Source organism: Chrysemys picta, chromosome 11 (assembly GCF_011386835.1).
Source record: "Chrysemys picta bellii isolate R12L10 chromosome 11, ASM1138683v2, whole genome shotgun sequence".
In the NCBI taxonomy this organism is placed as follows: Eukaryota; Metazoa; Chordata; order Testudines; family Emydidae; genus Chrysemys; species Chrysemys picta.
The window spans coordinates 51907880-51932956 of NC_088801.1; the positions used below are offsets into that span (position 1 = coordinate 51907880).

Below are 25077 nucleotides of genomic sequence, written 5' to 3' on the forward strand. Positions count from 1 at the left end.
AACAGTGCCTGTACACAGGCTCTGAGTGCCCTACCATTTATTTGCAATTACAAAACCAAATAATGCAGCACAGTTAGCTCACCCCATTTTTCTGAAGCTGCAGCTTGTAATTAAATGCTAACGCACCGTACACTGGCCTACCCCTCAATCCACCTAACACTTTTAAAATGTAACAGTGAAACAAGTGGTCCCTGTAGCATGCCCTGGAGAGGCAATTCCACTCTATTTCAGACCAGGGATAGGGATGCAATGAAGAGTCTATGGCACTGATGGAGAACACCCCACCAGCCACCCCCTCTCTATTATAATCAAGGGGGATCTGCCGTGAGCTCCCATGCTAAATCACAACTGTAGCAGTGTCTTACAGGGAGACCAGTATTACTGAGAACTATAGAACTATGCAAAAGACAGGAACTTTGAAGGCTAGGCCTGGAAGGGAACTGACTCACCCATCAGGGAAAGACAATTCCTAACCACTTCTATGCAAAGAATTATTCCAAGTATAAGCAAAGAAAGTAAGTGTATTATTAGCTGACACCTATGCAAACAAAAGGAGCTTCTGAAAGGAGAGGAGATATTGGCAAACTAATTATAGTTCTAATCAAGGACGTGTCATTAAATATGGTATAAAACAGCTATTGCTAGGGCCCTACCAAATTCCTGGCCATGAAAAACACGTCATGGACTGTGAAATCTGGTCTCCCCTCATGAAATCTGATCTTTTGTGTGCTTTTACCCTATATTATACAGATTTCACAGTGGAGACCAGCATTTCTCAAATTGAGGGTCCTGACCCAAAAGGGAAATGCAGGAGGGTCTCCAGGTTATTTTAGGGGGGTCACAGTATTGTCACCCTTATTTCTGCACTGCCTTCAGAGCTGGGCAACCAGAGAGCAGCAGCTGTTGGCCCAGCACCCAGCTCTGAAGGCAGCATCCTGCCAGCAGCAGCACAGAAATAAGGCTGGCAATACCATACCATGCCACCCTTACTTCTGTGCTGCTGCCGCCTTCAGAGCTGGGGGGCCAAAGAGTGGCGGCTGCTGATTGAGGGCCCAACTCTGCAGGCAGCAGCACAGAAGTAAAGGTGGCAATACTACACCATGCCAGTCTTACTTCTGCGCTGCTGATGGTGGTGGCTCTGCCTTCAGTGGGGCTCCTGGCCAGCAGTCACTGCTCTCCAGTTGCCCAGCTCTGAAGGCAGCACTGCCGCCAGCAGCAGCGCAGAAGTAAGGGTAGCAGTACTGCAACCCCACCCCCACCACCACACACAATAATCTTGTGACACCACCTCACACAACTTCTTTTTGGGTCAGGATCCCTGCAATTACAACACTGTGAAATTTCAGATTTAAATAGCTGAAATCATGAAACTTAAGATTTTTTTTTAATCCTATGACTGTGAAATTGAGCAAAATGAATCATGAAGCTATTGCTTAAGGGAAGAGGATAGTTGTTTTTTTGGGGGGGGGGAGGAGGGCGGTTTACTCCAAGATTCTGCCCCTGAGCAATCATGAATACAGCATAGTGCTCCATGGCTAGCCTACTAATGGTGGTTCATCCCTCCCCACATCAAAGTGGCCTGAAGGGTTTACACTGTATGCTTTCAACTCACTTCTGGCTAGGAAGGCAGGACTGTGTCACTCGATACCATGTCCCTGACCAAAGAAGTAAAGTCAGAGGGTTCCAAACAGAATCCTGGTCAGTTCTCAGCCGGAAGGAAGTGGAGCAGTGAGTGGGAAGAGGGATGCGTTGAGGGAGGAAGATAAGCAGGGCCCAGGGAAATCCTACCAGAACACTTTGTCACAGAGCGCTCACTATATTTTGTTTCTGGTCACTTAGCCAGATGGAAGGTTTTGCGGCCCTTTCAGCTACAGGAAGTCAATGAGGTAATAGGCTTAACACAAAGAAATATTACCTCAGTTTCACTGTGAACTGCACTCCAGTCTTCAGGACCAATGGCCTCTGAGGATGAGTTGGCATGCAAGGCTGCCTCTCCACCACAAAAGAACTGCAGGGAGAACAAAACCATGGACATTTTGAGCTACAATACTGTTAAAAAGTGATGACGCTTTAGCACAAAACAGATTGCACAGTCTAATTTATTTACTACAGTATTTTTGACAATTATCCACAATAAATTGGTATTGTGTGGACTTTCAGTACCTATTTATTCAGGTACTAAATCCTTGGACTCTATTCTTATTCAAGTGATATGTTTTTAACTTGGATGGAACTCCAAAAATATAAACTTTTATTTCATCAGGGCTTTAAAAAAAAAAAAGAGCACTAAAAATATAATTAACAGTTTGAAGAAAAACAAAAGCTACTTCAAGCAACTTTAATAATCAAACAGCATGTAAATAATAAAGGACACAACTGGTACAATCATAGGTGAGATAGAGTGTAAAGTAACGGAATGATCCATCAGCAGCACTATGGATTACTAAATTCTTAAAGTGTTGATACAGTGACCGGATGTCAGGCTCTAGGACAGTATTTCTCATCCTACTCGCACAACCACACTATGCATATGACTAAGGAAAATGGCAGGATTTAGGCCTTTATATCTTCTCCATTTGCACCGATTCTAATGGAACAGGGGCTGATTTCTGTCCCTTTCAACTGTGGGTTAGCTAGGGTGCTTGAGTGGGACTCAGGAATAGGGGGTTCTATTCTCAGCTCAGACAGTAACCTGTTGTGGGATCTTGGGCAAATCACTTTATCCCTTTGGACCTCTTCCCCTCCCACATCTCATCTGTCTTATCTGTTTAGACTGTAACTACTTCAGGGCAGGAACCTTATGTTACATATTTGTACAGTGGGACCCTGATCTTAGATGGGGCCTCTAATCACTACTGGAATATAAATAACTGCATGGAGATGCAGGGCTATTCTGACTCATCCTAACTCCCGCCCAAGGGAATAAGAGGTGGACAGTTTTCAAGGTATTCATCCTGCATGTATCTCTGTGGGTAGACCCCAGGCCGAACCCACATGGAGCAGCTTGCAGGACTAGAGCCTAAAACAAGAAATGGACTAAGGGGCCAAAGCTTGATTCTATGTGCACTAAGACAATGGCAAAGCTCCCATTGATGTAAGGGTGCAGAATCAGTGGCTTAAACAGGAGAGTTTACAGGGAAAATCCTAGTAACAGACAGCTCAGTTTGTTTTTTATGAAGAATAAAAGAAAACAGCAGGTGGGGCATTAACCCCTGTGTGTGACATGTTAATTGGGAAGAGTCTACCATCCATTCACACAGACAGACCAAACAAACACATGCATCCATTACCTCTGAATGAGCTGTTTGAAAAGATTGCAGGTGCGGTCTTGCAGGACTTGTTTGTTTTTTGTAATGGGATCTGGGTCATATGTAAATTTCTGCTCCAATTCCTCAAGCTTTTTAAGCTGCTGGCGAACTTGCTGAAGACTCTCAGCAACAATAGTGAACCTGCAAAAACACATCTTATTTATTATTGTTACCAAACGCTGGTATTACAGTAGTGCCCAGACACCACCCAGCTCAGTCTCCAATTAGTAGGTTTAAGATTCACAGTCCACAGGAACTTGTGAGCTTGTCTCAGTGGAAAAAAGATACAATGATGATGTAGGTTTGGCAAGGATTTGTTGTTAGTACAGGTAAATACTTAAATCTCCAGAATCTGCCCTCTTCACCTCTCCTTCCCATGTATGTACTGTGACCTATTTAAAGTAATAAGGAATGGAAGCATTGCCTTGAGTTACTAGTATCTGTTTCCTGGAGGACGTGTTTTGTGTATTGGAGACAATTGCTGTACTGCATTTGGTGCCATAATGGAGATTTCTATCCTCTCTACAGTGCATTAGCTCTGCAGCACAGGAAATTATATTTAAGCAATCTGAGTGCTAACATGACATATAAAGGTAGTTTATATGATATTTAATAAGGAAAACTATATTTCTCCCCCAATTAGAGCCCTCATTCTCTAGGGATGCATTCTGATGGTGGCAAATTCAATGGGATTTGCATCCTCTTACACGAGAAATTACAGTAGAACCCCATTTATCCAATCCTCCATTATCCAGGTCTCCCTATTAACCAAACAACCAATGCACACAGGTCCAGAAGCAAGCGATCTTTCCTGCTGCCACTAGATGGCACTGCAGTCTTGCACCTTCCCATTCTCGGGATTATCAGATCTGACCCCTGTCTCAATTAGATCGAATAAATGGGGTTCTGCTGTAATGTGTCCTTGATGGGAAAACTAAGTGTCAATTTACTACATTTATCAGAACAAATACTTCCTAGTGGACTTCAACATTAACACCAAGGCTCAATTTGGCCTCTGGAACATAAAAAGGCAAATTGTACTTCACGTACAGAAAGTTATACAAGAAAGGCAGTTAATGTTTTCTTCAGACTTCCTCGGAAAGAATGAATACAAGACATTATTATATAACTTTCAAGAGCACTGTGAAATATGCTTGTTGGTTCTCTTCTGGATAAAAAAATTACAATTTTAATAACAGTAAATTGACTGTGAGCCAAAATACTCTCTCTCTAAGCATGCCCATTTTCAAATATATTTACTTATCAGACCTTCCTTCATGGCATGTTTCAAAATCCCTGGGGTCAGTTCAACTGTGATGTAGAGACTTACCAGTTTTGTAGCTGGTCGAGGCAGGCATTGGGTGGGCCACCAATACAAGCAATTTGTTGTCTATGCTTCCATTCAACAAGCTCTTCATTAATCAAAGCACTTTGTGTGTGCTCTGATATATTCAACAGATTTATTATTTTGCTCACCACTTCCTAAAAAGAATATCAGATTCCTCTGTTTAATTGTTATATTTTAAGTATATTTAATTATTTGCTTTATCAATTAATGCTGCATCTCACAAAACTTTGCAAGGAATTCTGAATAATAGAAAATCTACTCTGCTAACATGAACTTGGAGAGCTGCTCTTTTTCCTCAACCAGCAGAGTATTTGCTTCACACAGAGAAGAGACAAAGCTCTACTAAACCGCTGACTTCTCCCAAGCGACTAACCTTAGATCCACAATTCTGCAATGACCTCTATGCAAGTGGACCCTGGTGCCCATACAGACTCATTGCAGAATTGGGGCTCACGCTATTACAAGACATGTTTGACTACTTAAGAAAGGTTTAAACAAACAAAAAAGACAGCACTTTCTAGCATGACTAATGAGATATGACACATTTCCTTTCCTGTCATTGCACCAGCTTTAGCTGGTTAAATAAGTGTTCAAAACGAAAAGGCTGATTTAGTAAGAAAAATCCTAATATAGGAGCAGTGCAATTGCTTTAAGAGGTTTGGACTCCCAATAACAATGCAAAGGGCAAAAGAACATTTAAACTGGTATTAACAATCAAGCTGCTTCTTTGTTTAAAACCATGGTTTTTTTATATCCTATCATAAGCCAAGCCAAAGAGAACAAATGTGCAACTTTTCAACTAAAGTATTTTGGAGCATCACCTTTCGCTTAAGGTCAAGTGTTAGAAACATCTTTTGGAGGACAAGCTGTTCTTTCTTATATTCATCCTGTGCCACTCCACTGGTCTCATTTTCTGTAAAATAAAATCAAACAATAGAATAAGAAATATTTTGTGGGGGGGAGTGTGGGGGAAATTGTTTTACTTCAGTTAGACATTCAGAAGTCTGCAGAAGCTGATGGCAGCAGAGTGAGTACAAAGTGCTGAGGAACATAGTGGCTGGAGGGAAAAGCCTGGCATTGTCTCTTCCTGTTTGTTACTTGGGAACTGCTGACAGATTTCAAGAAAGGGAAAACCACATCCTTTCTTCTGCCTGAAATGATTAATTTAAAAGCTCAGTAGTTCTCAATTACTTTCACACCCAGGTTTCATGAGGGATTTAGACAAGGGAATCTCCAAAATTACTCAACTGGCCGGTGTCTAGATTATACTGTGCTGTTTGAATATCTTTCCAAGCATTAAAAACTCCCAAGTTCTACTTTTGAACAAATAGCCCAGTCCTACATCCCTTACTCATGCCAGGAGAACCAGTCAAGTCACATAATGAAGCATTTCGCCATCTTTGATATTGAAAGTTCAATTAAATAGAACAGTGGCATGCAATTCTCTCTGGATAGCTCCCATCTTCAGTTCAACACTCTTTGTATTTGCTAACACTAAACAATTTGTTTGTTAAACAGTAACTTTGTTTTTTTAGAAGCCAACGGTTTTCAAAACATGCAAGATGACAAATCCTCATTAATGGCTAGTCACTTTCCAACTTTGGTTTTGAAAAATGGGGCCTTTTTAGAATGTTTCAAGAACAGAACCAACCAACTTTAATCACTCTGGTCCCAAATCTACTGAAGTTAGTGGCAAAACTCCTATTAACTTAAATGGTGTAGGATCAGGGCCTTTTGCGGAGGCAGGAGGGGAGAGAAGAGAGAGCTCCTCTAACTCAAAAACAGAAATCCGTACTTTCTCCAAACTAAGATATTAGGGAAAAACTCCTTAGCAGTGACCAAGTAAGTCAAGTTTCAGCCCATTAAGAATTTTTATCTCAAAAACTAGTAACTGACTGAAAACAGGGATCTATATAATGAATATGTAATCTCAATTTGTGATTCTCTATATATGAGAGGTTTACAAGTGCATCTCTATTTAAGGTTATAAGGTAATTTCATAATAAAATTACTTATGTATGCAGCGAATACAAAATAGCAGGGAGAAGCCCAAGCTCCAGAGAGAGGATCTACAGCTGAACTGTCTCAAAATTCATGGGGTTTTGAAGTTGGTGTTTCTATAACAATGCAAAGGACACAAGAACATTTTGGCTTTCCAACTTTACATAACAGTGGGCATTGTGAGATGAAATATTTTAGGGATGAATTTTCATACCATAAGAAGGAAGGACAAGTAAAATTACCCCATCATTTGCATTATCTCTGAATTTGGCTGTCTCTAAATCCTGCTTTCTGGTACAATCTGATAGAATTTTTTTTCTGTACTGTACTTAAGATTTCTTATGGATGAATCTCACCTCTGTTCTGTAAGGTTTTGCATTTAAAGTCATATTCATCTTGCACATCCTCTAGAGTCTTGATGTCTTGTTCCACTTCCTACAAAGCATTAACATTGTAAAACACAGTTAGTCAAACAGACTTGATCATCTGAGACTTTTATGATTGGCAATCGTGTGGTACCAGCTACTTAGAGATCATAGAAGATTAGGGTTGGAAAAGACCTCAGGAGGTCATCTAGTCCAACCCTCTGCTCAAAGCAACAAGAAGGCAGTAAGAAAAATCCGCAAATTAATCACTGCCTTCTCTGCCAATGGAAAGTGCACTTGTAATAAATTGGGGCTAAATTCTGACCTGGAATAGTCCCACACAACTTCAATGAGATGAGGAAAATTCGTGCACGACATAAAGGCATAATTTGACCAATGAATGGCATTTAAAGATTTTGGGACAAATCCTTCAGCCCTCACTCAGGAAAACTCTCAGGAAAGTCATAGTAAGCACTACAGGATTTGTCCTACAGAAGATTATCAACCAAGATTAAGAAGTTATTTAAAAAAAAAAAAAAAAGTGCAGGGAAAAGCCGTAGAGGCAGGTCTGATTTATAAAAGCTGACGATCTGGCTTCTAATAATTTTTTTTTTAAGTGAACTATATATGATTTCTCAAAATACCTCCTTTCTTCTATAGTGTCGCTTCAGATAGATAGATATCTGACAATCTAAACTCTCTATCCATCCATCCCATTTTAAAACTTTCTCCTGCTGTGTTTGAAATTTGGGAAATCTGGTATAGCTAAGACTAAACTAAAAATCTGATTCCAGCCACAGTATGACAGGCATTGTGGACATCCTGCGTCTCAGTACTGTTGAAAAGTGATAAGGTAAAGTTTTAAAAACATTTAACTGGTGGTAAAAAGCTGAAAAACATTCTGCTGAATTCATGATTGCCCTTTCACAACTTAGACACTGAAAATATTTTCCTGTTAGAAAAATAAATGTAGATCTCCAAGCAAAGCCTAGAGTCCGTCCCACTTTGACTTTTACTTACCACAACGTTGTTCTTCACACTCCTGACTTTCATATCCAGCTCCTTCTGTTTGTCCAGCATTACAGTATTCTGTATGTTCCCCACCTGCATCTGCAGTAGAGAGGAGAACAAAAACAAAAATATTGGGTTTTTGGTTTTGATTAACACAAGCTACAGTGTATTTGGTGCCATGAAGCCTCTAACAGAGCACACTTTGTTCTGATAGTTCATGAGCAATTGTTATATACATCATAGTCAAAGAATTAGGTTTAAATAACTGAAAATAGAGGAAGGCTGTAATAAGGAAAGGGACTGGGGTGTGTGTGAAAATATATAAACTTTGCTTTTTGTACTTTATATCATTTCTTAACTTATATACTTTTTCTGTGACTTGCTTTTGGCAAGCAATGATTGTATTTTGTATATTTTTCTGACATAATATAAAGAAAATGTAACATCTGAGAAGGCTGGGGTTTTTTTTTTTTTATATGAAGAGTTGGTACCGATGTTGGACTTTTAATGTGCATATACATGAAGAGTAAGAATAGGGCAAGCATTTGTACAAAAAACTCTGTAAATTGGTGTACAGTTGACTTTTTGTGCATCTAAAATATAAAGCAAGATATCTTAGGTAGATGTAATTGTTTGAAACTGAATCCAAAAATAATTTAAGTATTTAATGCTACTTAAAAGCCAGGACATTTGAAGGGCAGGTTGCTTCTCCATCCAGTAGTACACTATCAATGAAATAGGTATAGCAAAGCACTTCAGACCGTAGGTGACTTTTACATAATATGTGCTGTAAGAACTACTGTTTTGTGCAGTTATTAACTCAGTATTTAACAGTTTTCCAAGAAGTATATGATCCCATAAACTTATCAAAACGTCCCTTTAAGTCAGACCATGAAAGCTACCTGCCTATTGTTTGTGATTTGAGATACGGTAAGGGACTTTCCTGTGTGCTTGGAATGTTTACAGTTTGGCTTTATGACAACTCTTTGTGTGTTATCACAATGGCTTCCTACATCTATATAACTTACAATCCAAAACTGGCCCATTCCAGTACACTGTAACACCAAAGTACTGATTCATCACAAGTAAGTAATCTATTACTACCTAATAACTGAGGTGCTACATTTTGCAGTATGCACTTTGTCTGCACCAAATGTGTCAGTGTGGGTTTTTTTTTATAATCTTTATTACCAAAGAATGTGACTAGTCCCAGGAAAAAAAGAGAGGAAAAACAAGGAGATTTACTCTAATAGGTGAAGAAGGGAACATCCTGGCTCCTTTCAATTTTTTACCTATTAATTTATGGGCAGAGAAGGGCTCCATTGAAAACACAAGATGGTAAAGACATATTTAGAGAGCAAATGAAAAGCTGAGAGACTGTTGCATCAAGATCACAGAGAGAAGCTACAGAAAAGTAGGAAGGATCAGGTGGTCACCACAGGGCAGGCAGAGGGGTACACTGCAGAAAGAAAGGAGGCTAGAATCCCACTGATGTTGGAAGCACTGGCAGGGCAAAGGCAAGTCTTATAGCTGAGTCATAATAAAACCTGATAAGGTTGTTTAAATATTATCCTTACCATAGCAGTGGTATAACTGTTTTTCTAAACTGGATTTTATTGTGGTGTTTTACTTTTGATAAAGGACTCAAAGTGGCCTAGCTTGCTCATATTTACTTTTGATTAGGTCAAATGTAAGAATAATACACAAACTGGCTTCTTTTCGTAAGTCTCATCATAAGCTCTGGACTATAAGGGCAGCTGAGGCCTTGAATTCCATCACAGGGAAAAAGTTTACTTCCTTTTTCTTTAAACTATGCCTAGGCAAGCAAACAATTTAAAACAAACCACATCTTGTGCGGTGGATGTTTGTGATAGACCTGATCAAGCTTCCTCTTTTAAAACAGGAGGTGATGGGCAAGAGGAGAAAGCACATATGGTTCTGCTTTCAATCTGTCACTCTGTTTGAGTGGCTGGAACTGCAGCAGCTAAAGAGAAAGAAGGAATTACCTGGTCTGACAACTGGGCGCTGCTCAGTATTTTCCTTTCTTCCTTCAGACAGTTGAAGATTGTCATTGCCATTTGTATTGGGTCCTCTTGAAAATGATCCTGGTTGCACAGCATTAAAATAGTCCATTATTAGTACACACCAAACACTCCAGTTCTCATGTCTTTGATGAAACTGACAGGCAAAAAGCTTAGCATGTGGCGGCTGAACGTGAGCCAAGATGTGGTGTGGAGATGCACTGCTTCTGCAAGAGCTATCGGGTCAGGCACAGTGTTCCCTAGAACTACAGAAAGCATGACGGCTGTGTCACCCTTTCCAAGAGTGCAAAATCCAATGCCCTCTCATCCACCCCAAGGGCCACTGCCCACCCACTTTCAGGAAGTCTAGTACTGTTGTAGGTGCTGGTTTTACATGGTTCTTGAACCTACTGTGTCCTGCTCTGCTCAGGGGCACTCAGGAGAAGGCTCCTTGCTGCATATGAACCCAGTTAGTGCTTGGCACAAGTCTAACCCTACCATTTGAGATGTGTACAGAGTGCTTGTACGGGGCCAACTGCGAGATAGCAAGACAAACAGGCAGCTGCACTATTCTAAGCTTGGCTGAACAGAAGGACCGAGGAGGTCCGGCTATCAGTAGGCTTTCCTACCCTCTTTGCACTAGGGAGCACTGTTCTGCAATAGCTGCAGTCTTGTGGAAGAATGAGCTGGCGGCGGGAAGGCAGGACTGTGCCCAGTGAATCCACTAACTAATAAAATCCACTAGGTCCACATTCTGCAGTGTCCTACAATATATAAATCCCCAGGTGCTTTATTCCCTTTCCTCTTTAGTTCAGTATCATGTTTCTCTGCCTACAGTATGACATTGTCACTGTGGCTTTTACTCGTTATAACTTGCACTGTCAACCAAATTACTGAAACTGTTATTGTCTCTGCTGACTTTCCTGGAGACTAACATGTTATCTGATCCTTTCCATAATATAAACCACTTTCATTTCTTTGGTATAATCCTACAGAGCCTGGGGCTGCAGAACATGTGCAGGGAACACTTGCTCTTTTCACTGAGATTCTTCATTAGGATTTGTTTCTTGGTACAGTCTCTACAATGTTATTTCACAGGCAAACTCTCAGACTACTGTTTTTAATAGGTATGAGAGAACTGTATTTTAAAATGTTTGCAGGAATCTAGTTTAAAAAGAATCTGGAAAACACCTATTAAACCCACCTTCCCTATTTTCTTAAAGTACAAGTTGATTTAATGTATTGCTGAAATCAAGTCAATTTAAAAGAAATGGATGGGTGAAATTTCTTTTAACCAAAGTCCCTCTGCAAATTTTTTTGTGGCTCCATAACTTCTTTTGAAAAATGTTTTTTTTCCCCCTGTTGCTGCATAACACCCCCACACAAATGCCCGGAAAACTGAATAGATGTGAAAAAGTAAAGAATTTATACAAAGTGCTACCAAATAAACATAGTAAACTGGAAAAAAAATCATTTCTTTAAACTGCTATAGTACTCAGGAGTTACTTGTACCATTCATAAGTTTTTAAGAAAAAAACTCAGAGGGGGTATAATCTTTAACTTGATTGTGTTTAAGTTAGAAGAATATTCTCTTGAATAAAATAAGACCCTAATAAAATGACAGGAGTATGCCTGTGTGAATCCAAACAAGTTACACACATACCTGAAGATTACGTTTGCTTTTCCTGATGTTGTGTTGCAACAAAAAGTTGTTTTCTATTAAAAACCGACTGAACTGATCGTCTAGCTGTGACAGCAGGTCATGGAACAATACCGTAGCAAATGAAACGTTGTTGGCTGCATGCTCCCTAGGATATTTAAGGCATCTTTAATATTAAATGCAACTGTTATCTTTCTAAAATATCAGTTTAAGTGAATGCATTTTTTCAGATTCTGGTCTTAGTTTTTAAAAGCATTGAATAGGCATCTGTAGATTTCATTCAGTTCCACTCTCTGTAACCCTTTTATTCCTTGATTCTCATCTCAAATGAATAATACTTCCTTTGCTTTTTTTCCTAGGGTTACTCTTGCAACATTGTGTATTTGCACATGTATTTTTCCTTAATCTCCACTATACTGAGGAGCTGGAAGTGGGATCTATTCATTTGCATGTTAATGAAGCTCTATAAAAAGATTCTCTAGAGATTTTAGCAATACTTCAATTTGCTAGTGGAGATGAAGCTAAACACCTGGCCCATATATCCCTTTAATAATAATTGTCCATCTCTCTCTGGTAGACAAACCAAACAGGGAACCAGCTGTGTACCCCTGAGCAGCACTACCCAATAGGCCCAGACCAGACTGGTAAGTGCTGGAAGGAAGTCCATGGGAAACAGTGACTAGCAGCCACATAGGCAACTACTAAATGTCTGTTCCCACCACCCAATGGTCACCTCTCATAAAAATTTACTGAACAGTTTGCTGCCCTAAGTGTCTGCTTGCTCTCACTGTACAGCAGAGGTAACCTTGTTCTTGGATATGCATGCATGGTTATTAATGAGAGCCATCGGCACACAAGGCCAGAACCTGGCACCATAACTTTCAAAGGCATCACCAGTCAACTAATTTAATGGTGAATTCCTATACACATTACAGCACTTTGCTCTCACCAGTCTTGATTTTCCAGCCATTGTGCCAGATACTGTCTGATTTCCATGGGAAAGCTGTCATCATACAGCTGGTGTACTTGCTCCAAGAATTTGGAATCAAGTTGCTGCAACTGATACCACTGAGTCATCCTGTGGAATCAAGATTAATGAAGTTTAATAAAATTACACCAATCTTATTCATACCTACATCCCAATACAAGATATTTAAGAGTAGAGCTATTTTTGATGGGGAATGTTTTTTTTAATTTCCCCCCCAAAATTTAGTATAGTTATTTTCATAGAAAATTTTCAGGTTTTTGTCAAAAAAAAAAAAAAACCCAAGTAATGTTTGGTTCTCGGGTTTTCAGAAATTCCCCAAAATTTCAAGAAAACATTGACAATTTAATTTGCATGGAAATAAACATCCTTTCCCAACCAGCCCTGATTAACGGTACGATGCAAAGAAGAATTTGTAAAATATACATATTTAATGGAGAGTCAACTTAAAAAAGAAATCACACTTCTCTTTGAAAACTTTTACCTATTTTTGTTATAATTAACATTTAAGATTCTATAACAGTGATCCCTGACCGATTTGTAATTTTGTGCATTTGACAGCACTTTGCATAGAGATCTGTTTCCCCTATGCAGTCGTAGATCTTGCAATGGGGCTCTGTGTAGGAGTAGCAGGCTGCTTGCATGTTGTATATTGCAGGACTGAGGTCTCACATTCAATTTCCCCTTCTGCATGTATGAATTTTTAACCCATCAATAGGAGAATGAAGAATATGAGACCTAAAAATGTGACTGCAAACCCATAAAAATGGTCAGGGAACTCAAGTGAAGGTTCAGAAAAGAGACATAAGAATGAGCTAAGATCTGAAAAGCCTGCCTCAGTGAGAGACTAAGGAAGCTCAAGGTGTTTATCTTATCCAAGATCACCTCTATAAGTACCTACACAGGGAAAAGATTTCTTATGTTAGAAAGCTCTTTAATTTAGCAGACAAAAGGCACAAAAGCTGAAGTGAGACGAATTCAGGCTAGAAATACGGTGAAAATTTTTACCAGTGAGAATTGTTAATCACTGGAAGAAGTTACCTACAGATGTAGTCGATTCTCCATAAGTGAGTCTTTTAAAGAGATGCTCTAGCTCAGTTACACTCATGACTTAAGTGGTTCAGGAGCCAAATTAGCAATCAACATTGCCCAAAAGAGCCACAGTAGGGCGAATTCATTGTTTCATTTACTATAGTATTATATATTCATATTTAAACAGTATGATGGGAAATATATAATAAATTAATCTCACAGCAAAATTACTGACCAATTATTATTTTATCAATTACAACTGGTTAATAGAATCACAGAACTGGAAGGAATCTCAAGAGGTCTTCTAGTCCAGGCCCCTGCACTCAAGGCAGGACTAAGAATTATCTAGACTGTCTCTGACAGGGTTGGGCATGGTGGTGTGTGCCTACCTAGCTACTTGGGAGGCTGAGGCTGGCAGATTACTCAGGGGTTCTGGGCTGTGATGCACTATGCCAATCAGCTGTCTGGTGCCACTGACAGCCTGGCCGGCGGGTGATGAAGGTCTGGCTAGTGATCGGCGCTCTCTCTGTGAGCGCTGATGGACTGATCAATCAAGGTGATCTCTGACAGGTGTCTGTCTAACCTGCTATGTTTAATAACATAGTAAAAGCATCCTGATTTAATAATTAAATCAGTGTTTTAATATCATGTGCTGCGAAGAGCCACAGTATACACATTAAAGAGCCACTTGTGGCTCATAAACCTCAGTCAATCACTGTTCTAGTTCAACCAGAAATTATGGGGTCATGGCAAGAATCGCTTAGCAAAACTCTGTGGCCTATGTTATGCAGGTCAGATGATCATAATGGTCCCTTCTGACTTAGATTTTTAAAGTCACTTAGGCTCCTAAATCCCTCTGAAAGTGATTTCTCTAATTGTGCATGTTCTCTTTGAAAAGGTATGCAAGTATCCAAGATCTTTACATTTCATTTTTCATTATACACCTTGACCCCAATATAACACGGTGCTCAGGAGACAAAAAAATCTCAATGCGTTATAAGTGAGACCACGTTATATCGAACTTGCTTTGGCCCCCCTGTTCCTTGTTCCCTGACCATCCCCTCTAGAGATCCATCCCTAATCACCCCCAAGACCCCACCTCTACCCAACCCCCCTGCTCCCTGACAGGCACTCACCGGCAGCGGCCGGAAGCGGAGCAACGTGGCCCCAGCCTGCTCCACTCCGCCACCTCCCAGCTGCAGCGCTCCGCTGCCGGTGAGTGCGGGGAGGTTGGGGAAAGGACGTCCCCCATACTCACTGACAGCGGGAAGCAGAGCGACGCGGCCCCAGCCCGCTCCGCTTTCCTTGCCCTGGACCCAGCCATGTCGGTGGAGGTTGGGGAAAGGTCCCGCACTCACATGCGGCAGGAAGCGGAGCGCCGCGGCTGGGAGCTGGCGGAGTGAAGCGGGCTGGGGCCGGACTGCTCCGCTTCTGCCGGTGAGTGCGGGGGGGATCCCTTCCCCTGAGCCCCCTCCCCCAAGTGACACTGCTGGGGCCGGGGCGAGGGAAGCGGAGCGGGCTGCTCCCAGCTCCCCTCTAATGCCCCGGGCCATTCTGGGACTGCGGAGCCCCCCCAAAGTGCCCCCCTCACAGCTCCTGCCTCCCAGACCCTGGGGGGGGGAAGCCCCTGACCGCCCCCGAGACCCTCTGCCCCTTATCCAACCAGGCCCTGGCACCCTTAATACGCTGCTTAGAGCAGCGTGTCAGAGCTTTACCGCGTTGTATGCAAACCTGTGTTATATCGGATCTCATTATATCGGGGTAGAGGTGTACTATGTTCTTAATCCAATGTTCCTTCATTATGCCCTCCTAAAATCTTGGGACCAAGTTGTAACCCTCTGTGCGTATTTATTTAGGAAAGGGATATGGTACTAAAAAATAAAACTCAGGTCTCGGAGGAAGCAGGTGATGCAGGTTCCCAACCCTACGTATCTGAGGAATCTGAAGAGATGGGAAGGTCCAGTTCTGTAAAGTAGTGACTTTTTTGGGTTTTGTTGTGGAGCTCCCCCAAGGCAGCATAGTTCCTGCAAGATCTGTGCTGCCATTTACAAGTCATCTTGCATGGCTGAAATCTCCCTACCTGTTCTTAAATGCTTTAGCCAAGACATCTGCACCCACTGTAGGGTAGAATACCATAGAGGTAAGCTCTTCTGTGGCTCCTGCTTCCAATACCTTGCTGGGCAAAGGAAGAGGCTTTGTATTTCCATGTACTAGGGTCAGGGTTTTTCCACTGACTCAAGGAGAGGTTTGGGGTCATAGGAAGGACCCCTGGATCTGTGACTGTGAATCCAGTCACTGGAATACTTTGTGATGCTGATGCAGAGGGGCTGTGGTCAGTATAACAGGATAGGATCAAGTTGCAGTCATTGTTACTCGGCCAGAGCCTGCCCCCTGGTAGGGTGCATGTGGGGAATGGATTTTATTCCCAGCATGAAGTTCCACTGCTCAGGCTTTGTGCAAAGGATGGGCTTAACTTCACTTCATTCCTTTCTTTTTAAATAAGTTAATTCAGGCCTCCAGAAGGATGCATACTGGCAATTTTTCACTTTAACTTCTCTCTTTCTTTTAATAATCTTAAACCTTTCATTTTGATTGTTTCATTTTAAGAGTTAAAACAATCCCACAACCCAAAGTCAATTGAGTTGCAAAGTCTACAAGCCCCTGAAACTTACTTACGCTTCCACAACTCAACACTCCTGCTTGTCTACTCTCCCTACCTATAGCTGAGGCTATGCAATACCCCAGGCGGCTGCCAATGTGGCGTATAGCCACTTCTGTCCCTTTTCTCCTCCCTCAGTCGTGCCAAGTTCAACCCGCTCAGAGCTCAGAGCTGCATTTCTAAAGTCATTCTTACATAATTTCAAACCCTAGTGAAAAGGGTAAAGACTTGTGTTTTTTTTTTTAAACAAAACACACTTTGGATAATAAGCCCTGATCTCTAAGGAGCGATTGGTACTCAGCATCAAACTTGTTCTTCATATATTAAAAAAAAAAAAAGAAGAAGAGTAACCTAAACTCCTGGTAGCTTTACTGTTCTGGACCACTTGGTGAGTGAGTTTTGTTATTTGCCCCGTAACTGAGAGATACTTTTGCTGCTTTTTGCATTTTTGTACAACTAATTCCAGCCACACTTTCATTTTGCTGTTTAACTTCAGTCCCTGTGTGTTCAGATCTACACTGAAGAAAAGTCAGAAGCCGGTTCATTTAAAAAAGGGGAATTAAAAGTAATTTCAGTCACTGCAACTGCCCTTTTTTCCTTCTGGTTTGGCAGTCACATTTTCCTTTTTGTTACAAACCTCTTTCTGTTGCCTAATGCTGTATGGAATACAAATACAGAGAACAATTTTATATGTACTGTCAAATGCCCATGGTAAACAAAAAGCTTGTTTCCCCCCCTCTAAGCTTTGTCAGTTATAAGCACGTTATTTGCAATAACAGGTGAACAAAATTTCAAGCTGAAGGATCATCTTCTTCACCGTGGTAGTGTCCAGCTTTAAACTGCATGAGCAAGGCCTGAAGTCTATCCGACTTTGCATTCCGTTGCTGCTCTCCCGCTCGATGGGATTCATGTTCCCCGCACGTTAGCAGGTGTGAGCGCGGCTACGGTAACGGAGTGTCCCCCTACTCCAGCCGGCAGCAGCCCTCTGATGGAGGGGAGCAGCGTTAACCCCCTTGCCGCCCCTGGGGCACCCACTGAAGTGACTTGGCTGAGGTCACACAGGAAGGAACCTTGTGACAACCCGGGAACAGAGGCCGGGTTCCCTGAGGCTCGCTGCAGCCCCGGGAGCACCCATCCCTCCTTGCTCCCGGGACCGGCCCTGCCCCACGCGGGCGGTCTCCGCCAGGCGCTACGGACCCCAGCAGCAGGCCGGGCAAACAGCCCGTGGGCGCCTCCGTGCCCGGCAGCCTGCGCGGACACCAGCTCCGTGTGCGGGGCCACTCACCCGCCTATCGAGAGGAGGCTCCGGACCCCGCTGTCACCGCTCCGCTGCTGCGCCGGCAAAGCGAAACCGAGCCGAGAAATAGCAACAAAGCGACAGCAACGTCGCCAGCGCTCGGCCCAGTCCCGAGCCCCAGCCAATCCGCGAGCCCCGGCACCCTGACACGGGCTGTTCCCAACAGCGTCCTACCCTCCCCGTTCCCCGCTCTCCTCCACAGAGCCTCCCCCCGGCACTGTCCTGCTCCACAGAGCCCCCCTGCTCCACAGGCTAACCCCCACCCCGCAGAGTCCCCCCCACACTGTCCTGCTCCACAGAGCCCCCCCGCTCCACAGGCTAACCCCCCCCGCCCTGCTCCACAGGCTAACCCCCACCCCGCAGAGTCCCCCCCACACTGTCCTGCTCCACAGAGCCCCCCCGCTCCACAGGCTAACCCCCCCCGCCCTGCTCCACAGGCTAACCCCCACCCCGCACAGTTCCCCCCCACACTGTCCTGCTCCACAGAGCCCCCCCGCTCCACAGGCTAACCCCCCCCGCCCTGCTCCACAGGCTAACCCCCACCCTGCAGAGTCCCCCCCGCACTGTCCTGCTCCACAGAGCCCCCCGCTCCACAGGCTAACCCCCACCCCGCAGAGTCCCCCCCCCGCACTGTTCTGCTCCACAGAGCCCCCCCGCCCTGCTCCACAGGCTAACCCCCACCCCGCAGAGTCCCCCCCCCGCACTGTCCTGCTCCACAGAGCCCCCCCGCTCCACAGGCTAACCCCCCCCCCGCCCTGATCCACAGGCTAACCCCCACCCCGCTGAGTCCCCCCCACTCTCCTGCTCTACAGAGCCCCCTCCGCTACACAAAATAACCCCCACCCCGCAGAGTCCCTTCCCCCCCCTCCACAGGGCTAACCCCCACCCCGTGCAGAGCTCTCTCCCCCCCCCCCCCCCCGCGCCCTACTCTACAGACCTGACCCCTACCACGCAGAGCCCCCACCTACCGTCCTGCTCCACGGAGCTAACCCCCACAACCCTCCCCACTGTCCCATTCAATAGGGCTAACTGCCATGCATCGATTTCCACTCACCACATTATGCTTATTCAAATGTTTCTCCATCAATTTTCAAAAACTACTAATGGTAATACAAAGCAGTGTACCTTTTCTCCAAGGATCCTCCACTAGACAAAGCCCTGTTTTTATCTCCTGTTCCTGCAAGGAAAGGCAAATGAGTTCAGCTTGCAGCCATAGATTGACCTTTGAGTACAACCTGGCCTTGTGCCATGTCTGCTTAAGTGATTTACTTGGAGTTTGAAAGGTTTTTATTTTGCATTATTAATTCCTCAAGAAGGGGTCAAGAACATTTTAACTGGTGCATATGCTAAAAAGAAACACATTCATGAGCATGTTTAAGGCACTTACAACCTTCATGTTTGAGAATTGTGGCAAAAAGATCAGAGTAAATCAGTAAACCACCAAATTCCATGGGAAAAATCATTTCAATGCAAGTTCTCCTCACTAGCTTTGAATTTTAGTGGTGCATTGTATGACAACTGGCTTGTGTTGCACCTCTTGCATACTTTGGTTTCACTGTTGCATTTTAATTTAAAATAAAATAAACTTTTCCCTTCCAGTGCCCCATGATGTTTTTTGATGTATTGTTGGTTTTTTTTTAAAGGCATTCAGTAAAAAGCTGCACTAGTTTTGCTGCAAAGTGCTGGTGCCATAGCTTTAAGAAACCTGATAGTGAAACCTAACCTTGACATTCAGAGAAATTAAGAGCCCATATTGCAAATTGCTGTGTGCCCCCAACTCCTGCTTAAGCTCCTCACAAGAGGAGGGTTTATGTCTTTAAGGAGAAAAAGACTAGAGTATCTCGGCATGACTATTTTAGGGCTTGCCTCACTGACAGCTGTCTTGCTGCCATTGAAGTCAATAGCAAAACTCATATTGTCTTCAGACATGCATGTGTCAGGTCAAAGTACATAGCATAGAGACACACTTCTCCAAGGTACTGATGGAAGATTTTTTTGACCGTTGGCTTGAGGCCCATACTTTTTCATTAAGCCTCTTAATTCTGCTTGGAGATTGGGAGGGGAAATTATTTAAAATAGTTTCCTTTTGTCATCAGCATTTTGATTTGTTTTTGAGTCTGTTGAACAACTCTGATTGTCAGCTTTAAGAACTCCCATTGAAGACAAGCTAAATGTAGTTCTTTTGCTTCGTCTAGCAGATGATCCAAATCCACAGATTTTTTTTTTTTTCAGCAGAGGACTTACTGTTCCCACTTTGAAAACAGTATGTTTTGGGAAAAACTCGTAAAATTGACATATTTGCCACAAAATACATTAGAACATTTTGGATTCTGTGCAACTGTTCTTGGGACAACCCAATTAAAATAAGGATTGTGGTGCCAAAATTGTGTCCACATAAGTTTGCCCGCCCCTGTTTTAGTTAAAGGTTGTTACAAGGAAGAGGGAGAAATTGTTCTTTTTAACCTCTGTGGAGAGGACAAGAAGCAATGGGCTTAAATTGCAGCAAGGGCAGTTTAGGTTGGACATTAGGAAAAACTTACTGTTGGGGTGGTTAAGCACTGGAATGAATTGCCTAGGGAGGTTGTGGAATCTCCATCATTGGAGGTTTTTAAGAGCAGGTTAGACAAACACCTGTCAGGGATGGTCTAGAACAGTGGTGTGCCACCTGCTGCCCGCAGCCCATCAGGGTAATCCGATTGTGGGCTGCGAGACATTTTGCTTTCGTTGACTGTCTGCAGGCACGGCCCCCCGCAGCTCCTAGCAACCATGCTGGCTGCCGCTTCCTGCAGCTCCCATTGGCCGGGAACAGTGACCGGGGCCACTGAGAGCTGCTGGGGCAGGGCCGTCCTTAGGCATACGCAGCATACGCAGCTGTGTAGGGCAGCATGAAATTTGGGGCACCAAATTGCCCCAAATTTCATGGTGCCCTAGGCAGCTGCATATGTGTCAGCACCAGCTCCAGCCACCAGCCCTATTCCCCGGCCCGCCCCCCCACGGGCTGCCTCCCTAGGGGGATGTGGGGCCCCGGACAACTCCCTCCGCCCCACCTCTTACCCTTCCCCCCTGCTCTGCCCCCCGCCCGCCCCCATTCCACCTCTTCCCCCAGCAAGTCCACACTCATCGGCGGTAGCAGGAAGCGGAGCAGCCCGCTCTACTCTGCCAGCTCCCAGCTGCGTCACTCCGCTTCCTGCTGCCAGTGAGTGCGGGGAGGTTGGGGAAAGGACATCCACCGCACTCACCTGCGGCGGGAAGCAGAACGACGCAGCCCCAGCCGTGTCGCTCAGGGGGTTGGGGAAAGGTCCCCCCCCACACTCACTGGCGGCGGGAAGCAGAGCGCCATGGCTGGGAGCTGGCGGAGTAGAGCGGTCTGGGGCCGGGCTGCTCTGCTTCCCACCACTGCCGCTGAGTGCGGGGAGGGGATCCCTTCTTCCAAGCCCCCTCCCCCAAGCAACACGGCTGGGGCCAGGGCAAGGGAAGCAGAGTGGGCTTCTCCCGGCCCCCCGCTAATCCCCTGGGCCACTTTGGGTCTGTGGGGCCCCCAAAAGTGCCCCCCACAGCTCCTGCCTCCCGGACTCTGGGGGGAGGCCTGGGGCCCCACACAGCCCCCCCCCGGGGGGGCTATATAGGACACCCAAATGGCTAGGGACAGCCCTGTGTAGGAGAGCTGTGCCTGCAGATGGTCAATGTCAGCAAAATGTCTCACGGCCCGCAATCGGATTACCCTGATGGGCTGCATGCAGCCCCCAGGTTGCCCACCACTGGTCTAGAACGTAATCATACCCTGAGTGCAGAGGACTGGACTTCATGACCTCAAAGTTTCTTCCAATCCTATGATTTGAAGCATTTCTCCAGAAGCAGAGACTTTACAAACCACAGAAGGCTGTACAGCCTGACTAGGATGATCAGATGTCCTGATTTTATAGGGACAGCCCCAATTTTTGGGTCTTTTTCTTATATAGGTTCCTATTACCCCCCCGTCCTGATTTTTGTTCGGTCACCCTAGCCTGATCACACATTGGCAGGCACTGAGGTCAAGAAAACGCTGGCTGATTCTGTAACGGGGCCAGGGAGGCAGGAGGGGTGAGCTAAACCAGGAACAGCTGAGCCACGTGGTTTCTGAGAAAGGACTCCTGGAGCTAGAAGGCAGCGATTGAGAGGAAAGCGAAAGTTAAAGCAGCTGGAGGAGGGGAAATGGAGGTTACCCTGAGCAGCTGTGCCCTCGCTGGGGAACGGGCTGATTTCCCCCCCCCCCTTCCCTATCACATTCTGTTAGCTCAGAATGCCTCGGTGGCAGGGCCGGCTTTAGGAAATGCGGGGCCCAATTCGAACATTTTCGGCGGGGCCCCGGCAGGGATGACTTAAAAAAACAAAAAAATGTAAAAAAAGCCTTTCATTACTTAGCAACCGGTTCCCTATAAAAAGTTCTGATTTAAGGGATGTGCCACAGTATGTATTTTTTATACCAATAGGGTTACCATACGTCCGTATTTCCTCCCGGATGGCAATTTAAGAACCAAAAAGTCTGACATGTCCGGGAAAATACGGATGTATGTTAACTCTACCTAAAGTTCTTTTTTAAAAAGATGGGCCTGAACCAGAAATGAGCTCCATTTCACAATCCCTGGGGGTGTGCTAGGGTGACCAGATGTCCGGATTTTATAGGGACAGTCCCGATTTTGGGGTCTTTTTCTTATATAGGATCCTATTACCCCCACCCCCTGTCCCGATTTTTCACACTTGCTGTCTGGTCACCCTAGGGTGTGCACATGTGTGGGTCCCAGCTGCTCCCTGCCCCCCTCATTGAAGTAGGTGTGCAGGGTTATGCCCTGGGAACTGCAGGGCACCACTGGACATGGGGCTGGCTGGAGGCAGGGCAGGGCTGACTGGAGGTAGGGTCTGGCTGCAGGCAGGGCAAGGGGTGCGAGTCTGGCTGGAGACAGGGGTGTGTGGGGTGGGCTGGTTGGCTTCAGGCAGGGCCGCAGGGGTTGGCAGGGCTGGAGACAGAGGAGTGTGGGACTGGCTGGCTTCAGGCAGGGGGGGTGCGGCAGGGGTTGGCTGGAGACAGGGCAGGGGGTGCAGGGTTGGCTACAGGCGGGGCAGGGGGTGCAGAGCTGGTGCGGGAAGGGGTGTCTGTGGGGCTGGCTGGCTTTGGGCAGGGCCGCAGGGGGGTGCGGCAGGGGTTGGCTGGAGACAGGGCCGGGGCTGTGGCAGGGGCTGGCTGTGGGCAGGGGGTGAGGGGCTGGCTGCGGGCAGCAGCAGGGTAGGGGGTGCGGGTCTGCTGCAGGCAAGATGGGGGTGCAGGGCAGGGGGTGTGGCAGGAGCTGGCTGCAGGCAGGGGGTGCAGGGCTGGCTGGAGACAGAGGCTGGCTGCGGGCAGGTCAGGGGATGCGGGGCTGGCTGGAGACAGGCTGGCTGAAGGCAGGGCAGGGGGTGCGGGGCTGGCTGGTCACCCTGTTTTAGCTTGTTGTGCCGCCCCTGGCCTTTCCTGTCATTTGGGTGCTTGACTTTTCAACCTGATGCTGTTCCTTCAAGGTGTGCTGTAATAATACAGAGGCTTCGCCTGCGGTACAGAGTGCAAGGAACGTGTCCAGCTGAATAGATCACCATCCTCCTGGCTTAGACATGCAGCCTAGAGCCCTTTCAGTGCAAAGGATTCCAAAGCAAGTTTACACCAATGACCCATGGACTGCCATCAGTTTTTAAGCAGAACACACCCATGGATGCCCCCTTAATAAAATGAAAGCATGGTATGGCGCACTGCATATACAAGCATCACTGAACTGCAGCCACCTCTGGGGTGGAAGATGGGTGTCAGGTAGTTGCCAGCACATTTCACAATGCTGGTGGAAGAGAAGTAACATCGTTTTGTTTATAGACATGCTTGTCACCAAGACACTGTTTAAAAGGGCATAGACACAGGACCAATATTTTGAAAACAGCAAAAGCAATTTTGATCCATCATAAAAATACAACCATAATATCTCCTTTGTGGTTGCAACATAATTTTGCAAATCTTCTGTAGGTAATAAAACTAGAGGTGTTACATATGTGTTAATCAAAAATTGGGGTGGAAATGAGCTATTGTGAATTTTATGAAGCACTGACAATGTGCTTGACACTGTACAATACACACAATACAGACAGCCACTCCAAATCTAGACAAGATGGATTCAAAGCAGACAGGATGCACTGGGAAGTACAGAGGAGGAAATAATCATGATGTTTTTGTGTGTGTGATGACTTATTCACACATTTTTTCTGGGTACTTATGGAAGAAGCGACCTTTCATGAGAGGGTCTGAGTTATAGAAACACTGGTTGCCATGTCATGGTTAAGTTTGCAGCTACACTTTCTTTCCAAATCTTCTTACACCGCCATTATTTCCCCTAATTTTTATTAGGGAAGGAGCTATTGCTCTGAATATTTTGGGGTTTCCTCACACGTAGAAGTTTTTTTTCTTAAAGAGTTAAAAAACTCTAGGATAAAGAGCTGTCAAATAAAATGCTGTCAAAAATGACCCACTTTTTACATTTGGAATAAAACATCTCATGGTTTGTCAACCGGCAGTTAAAGACATGCAATGTTGGCATTTGTTGGCATGTACACGGTGGAAGCCAAACATAATTTGATTCTGAACTGCTTAAACTGTTTAAAATTAATTAAAGGTTAACTGTATGTGGATAGAAGCAAACTTCACCAGATTCTGTATTATACAGTGGGAAGAAATAAGATGCAAGGGATTAAAAATAGGACATACAAATATACTTGACCTTTCCCATTTCTAAACTATAACCAAGATTTCCATGTAAGATACAGTAGTTTTTGACTGGTGAACAACTACAGCCAGAAATCAAAGAATGTTCCTTATTATCTTCCCTGACATTTAGCATCATTCCCCCGCTGGATTTTCTGATAGTTTCTTTTTGTTTCTTGTTTTCTTTCCTTTATGATTTTCTTTGGACCATTGTATTTAACTGATATTCAGAGAAATAGGGGCATATCTTGTTCCCCCAGAACAGGAATAAAAGATTGGCAAAACAATGGAAGAATAAGTTTGGGCTTTGGAACAGGCCTCCAGTACATACGCCTCCTTTCCTGTTTTACTTTGGGATCTGTCTATAAACAATTTTCAAAATGTCACTGTCAGGGAACAAAATCCAGATGCAAAGTGCATATGGTAAACCTGGTGGATTGTAATCCTGCTGAGGTCTGGTTACAGGTATCGTCTTTTTAAGTAAAAGAGCCAGGTGGCAACTGAAATTTTCATGTTTCTGTTTAATTCGTTGCATTGTGATGATGTGGCAAAACTCTAAGTTCCGCATATTTATCTTTGTGATCTTTAGACAATTTTTGACTTTGCAGCTGCAAAGTACAATGAAAGTGAAAGTGC

The 25077-nt window shown here is 44.5% G+C and overlaps 1 protein-coding gene across 13 annotated transcripts in view; it reads right to left on the reverse strand.

Annotated features, from left to right (window-relative positions):
• STAT1 (signal transducer and activator of transcription 1) overlaps positions 1-18934 on the reverse strand; it is a 41187-nt gene extending 22253 nt beyond the window's left edge. For 2 of the 13 annotated variants that reach the window (XM_065562004.1, XM_065562001.1), the window contains exons 1-10: positions 18813-18934; positions 12664-12792; positions 11718-11862; positions 10040-10138; positions 8043-8132; positions 7014-7092; positions 5478-5569; positions 4639-4790; positions 3291-3449; positions 1916-2008 (exon numbers count right to left, since the gene is read on the reverse strand). In XM_065562004.1, coding sequence (XP_065418076.1) covers positions 1916-2008; positions 3291-3449; positions 4639-4790; positions 5478-5569; positions 7014-7092; positions 8043-8132; positions 10040-10138; positions 11718-11862; positions 12664-12791 — 1037 coding nt within the window. In that variant the 5' untranslated portion in view covers position 12792; positions 18813-18934. Of the gene's footprint in view, positions 1-1915; positions 2009-3290; positions 3450-4638; positions 4791-5477; positions 5570-7013; positions 7093-8042; positions 8133-10039; positions 10139-11717; positions 11863-12663; positions 12793-17207; positions 18028-18741 lie in introns of those variants that run through there. The other 11 variants (XM_065562011.1, XM_065562006.1, XM_042860638.2 and 8 more) reach the window with 10 other exon arrangements.
• Positions 18935-25077: the final 6143 nt, after the last annotated feature.